This window comes from Entamoeba dispar, genomic scaffold, assembly GCF_000209125.1.
Source record: "Entamoeba dispar SAW760 scf_1105229459003 genomic scaffold, whole genome shotgun sequence".
Lineage (NCBI taxonomy): Eukaryota > Evosea > Mastigamoebida > Endamoebidae > Entamoeba > Entamoeba dispar.
The window spans coordinates 22,921-25,633 of record NW_001853475.1 but is presented as its reverse complement, the minus strand read 5'-3'; the positions used below and the strand labels follow the sequence as shown (position 1 = coordinate 25,633).

General features: G+C 24.8%; 1 protein-coding gene across 1 annotated transcript in view, besides 5 other annotated features; it reads left to right on the top strand.

Moving 5' to 3' along the window:
* Positions 1-212: 212 nt before the first annotated feature.
* Positions 213-268: a sequence feature (AT_rich).
* Positions 269-391: 123 nt separating this feature from the next.
* Positions 392-429: a sequence feature (AT_rich).
* A 284-nt stretch (positions 430-713) lies between these two features.
* Positions 714-790: a microsatellite.
* A 234-nt stretch (positions 791-1,024) lies between these two features.
* EDI_166360 (uncharacterized protein) overlaps positions 1,025-2,713 on the top strand; it is a gene marked incomplete at both ends in the record, with an annotated part of 1,810 nt that continues 121 nt past the window's right edge. Inside the window, 2 exons of the mRNA XM_001733233.1 lie at positions 1,025-2,005; positions 2,067-2,713. The exon at positions 2,067-2,713 is cut by the window's right edge and continues 121 nt beyond it. Coding sequence (XP_001733285.1) covers positions 1,025-2,005; positions 2,067-2,713 — 1,628 coding nt within the window. The remainder of the gene's footprint in view (positions 2,006-2,066) is intronic.
* Positions 2,011-2,046: a sequence feature (AT_rich).
* Positions 2,529-2,559: a sequence feature (AT_rich).

The following is a 2,713-nucleotide window of genomic DNA, read 5'->3' as shown; positions in this document are numbered from 1 at the left end:
TTTTTCTTTTGAGCAATAACTTCACCTCCTAACATTACTATTTGAACGGCTGCTGCTTTTCTAAATAATTCCAATGTTCCATCATCAATTTTATCTTTCCATAATAATTCTGCTTTTTCATTAGCTTCTTCATATTGAATATCTTCACTTCTTATTAGCTCTTTTGATTTCCAATATATAAAAAGTGCTTGTGCCATTTCTTCAACATCTTCATTAATTTCTTTTTTCTTTTTTAATTTTTTATCTTCTTTATTTCTATAATATATTTCTTGTTCAATACCAAATTGATAAGGTTCTATCTCAGAGTTGAAACTCATTGACTAACCTTCATACAGTTACTTTGAACCCTTTTCTTTTCTTCCCTTATTCCTTTTTCTGATATTTAGTTTACTATTATAAATAGTTAAAAACTTATATTTTTATTATTTTCTTTTTGACAGGTATTTTACCCTTCCTTTTTTCCCTTTTTGCAAGTAAAAAGCCATCAGAGATGTTTTTTATTTCATTAATTTGGGTTCATTAAGGTTTAATTAAATTCATCTTTTAAGTACTAGTGTAAAGGGAGATTTAATAGTATCTAAAATAAATTAAGATTTGATCAAAGAGTATTAATTTAATTCTAATTTGATATAATAAATACATACTATTGACTTCCAACCCCTCTTTATAATTCTCTTTAAATTCCAAAACTATTTCTTGATTTTTGAATGTGTATTTTATTTAGTTTAAATTTATTATAATTACAATTTTATTTAAAATTTAATTTTTTAAACCGAAATTAATTTATTTTCAAATTAGATAGTCTTTCATTTAATATCTGTTTTTTTAATCCAAAGAACAATATCTTTTAGTTCTGTTAGGACTGTTGCATTAAGTGTTGAGAGAGTTTAACATAGCCATAATAAAAAAAAATGAAATTAGTCTATAATTTCTAAATAGAAAGCCAAGTGATTGTTTTATTATAAGAATTGTTTTTCAAAGAAAATCAGAAAAAATACCACTAAAAATTACTTTTTCAATGAGCATGGGAAGTACCACATTCAGGCCTAAAGACCGCCACAAAAATAAGAAAAATGGAATGTTTGAATTATTTAAAGGACAAAAGCCTGAGTCAAGAAGTGTTCCACAGCAATTGTCTGAAAGGGCAATGACAGCAACTGATATAGAGTCAATACGATCACATGAACCACTATTACTTTTCAGAAAGAGTGAATCACATAAACCTCAATTTCGGTTAAAGACACACACATTTGATGGGGTCCCATTAATATTAGAAAATTCATTTAGATTTATTGAGAAGGTAACACGGGAAACAAAAGCAGTAAAACCATATTCTCAAATGACTGAACTAGAATTATATGAATTTATTACTAAATTTGGAGAAGAGAAATTGACAAAATATGTAAAAGAAAAACAATTAGGAAAAGACATTAAGAGAATTTCATTAGAGAAACTTATTAAATTAGGGATTAATGAGAAAAAAGCTATTACTATCCAAAATTTTATTATTAATTATGAAAACAAATCAAAAATTGGTAAGCATATTTTACTTATGAAAGTTAATTCAGATAAGGCTTTAAGAAAAATGTTTGAATTAATGAAGGGTTATGAAGTAAATGAAATAAAACAATTTAATGAAATGCCAAAAGATGAAGCTCATTTAATTGCTTTTATGGCAATTAGAACATTTTTTGCAAAAAAACAACCTATTTTAATAAATGAAAAGAAAGCACATGAGTTATTTGAAGCATATAATCAACATAAAAATGATGAAATTCAATTAATGAATGAAGTTAAAAAATTTATAGGAAGTCTTGAACAAAATGGAGTTATTCTTCTTCGTACATTAAAATTTATTCACAGAATGATTTCTGATGATAAAGGTTGTTATTATTATTGTAAAGAATTATTTCTTCGTACTATGTTCTCTTTCTTCTATGAAGGTGATTCTATTAAAATTCCTAAATTTTATTTTCTTATTGATTTAATAGATAGGTTAATACCAGTTTGTTATTTAATATTCTTTTATTTAAATTGTTTATTTAACAAGATCACTTATTCTTTAGAAAAAAACTCAAAGTAAATTGGAAAGAGTTTTTGAATCAGATAGTCTTTATGGTGGAGAAGTAATTTTATATATTGAACAACCAAGTAAAATTCCATTATATATGATACTTAATCAAGAACAATTAAATAAAGAATGTTTAAATACTTGGGTTGGAGGAAAACTTTATTTAACGAATTATCGATTAATATGGAGGACATCAAATGAATCATTAGGTTCAATGGCACAATGTTATTATTTTAATCAAGTTCCATTGAAAATGATTTTTGAAGCAAGTACTGTATCAGGAAATGGTAGTAATTCATCTCAATGTCCTCATTGCATTAAAATTATTTCAAGAGATAATAGAGTATTACTTTTTTCAATGGAAAATGAACAACGAGTAATTTCATTTAAAGAACGATTAATTTATATAGCAAATAAAGTAAGAAATCAAACAATGAAAATAGATGACTATGAACAGTTTTATTTTAAAAATATTTTTGAAAATATTTGGGAAAAAACTGCAATAAGATTTGGAGTGGATATTAAATCACCAAATTCATTATTTTGTGTTCAAAATAATTTAAAAGATAGAAATAGATGTAGTTTTGAAGGAATTACTTTTAGACATTATCAATTAATTGATGAAACACACTTACAAATGGA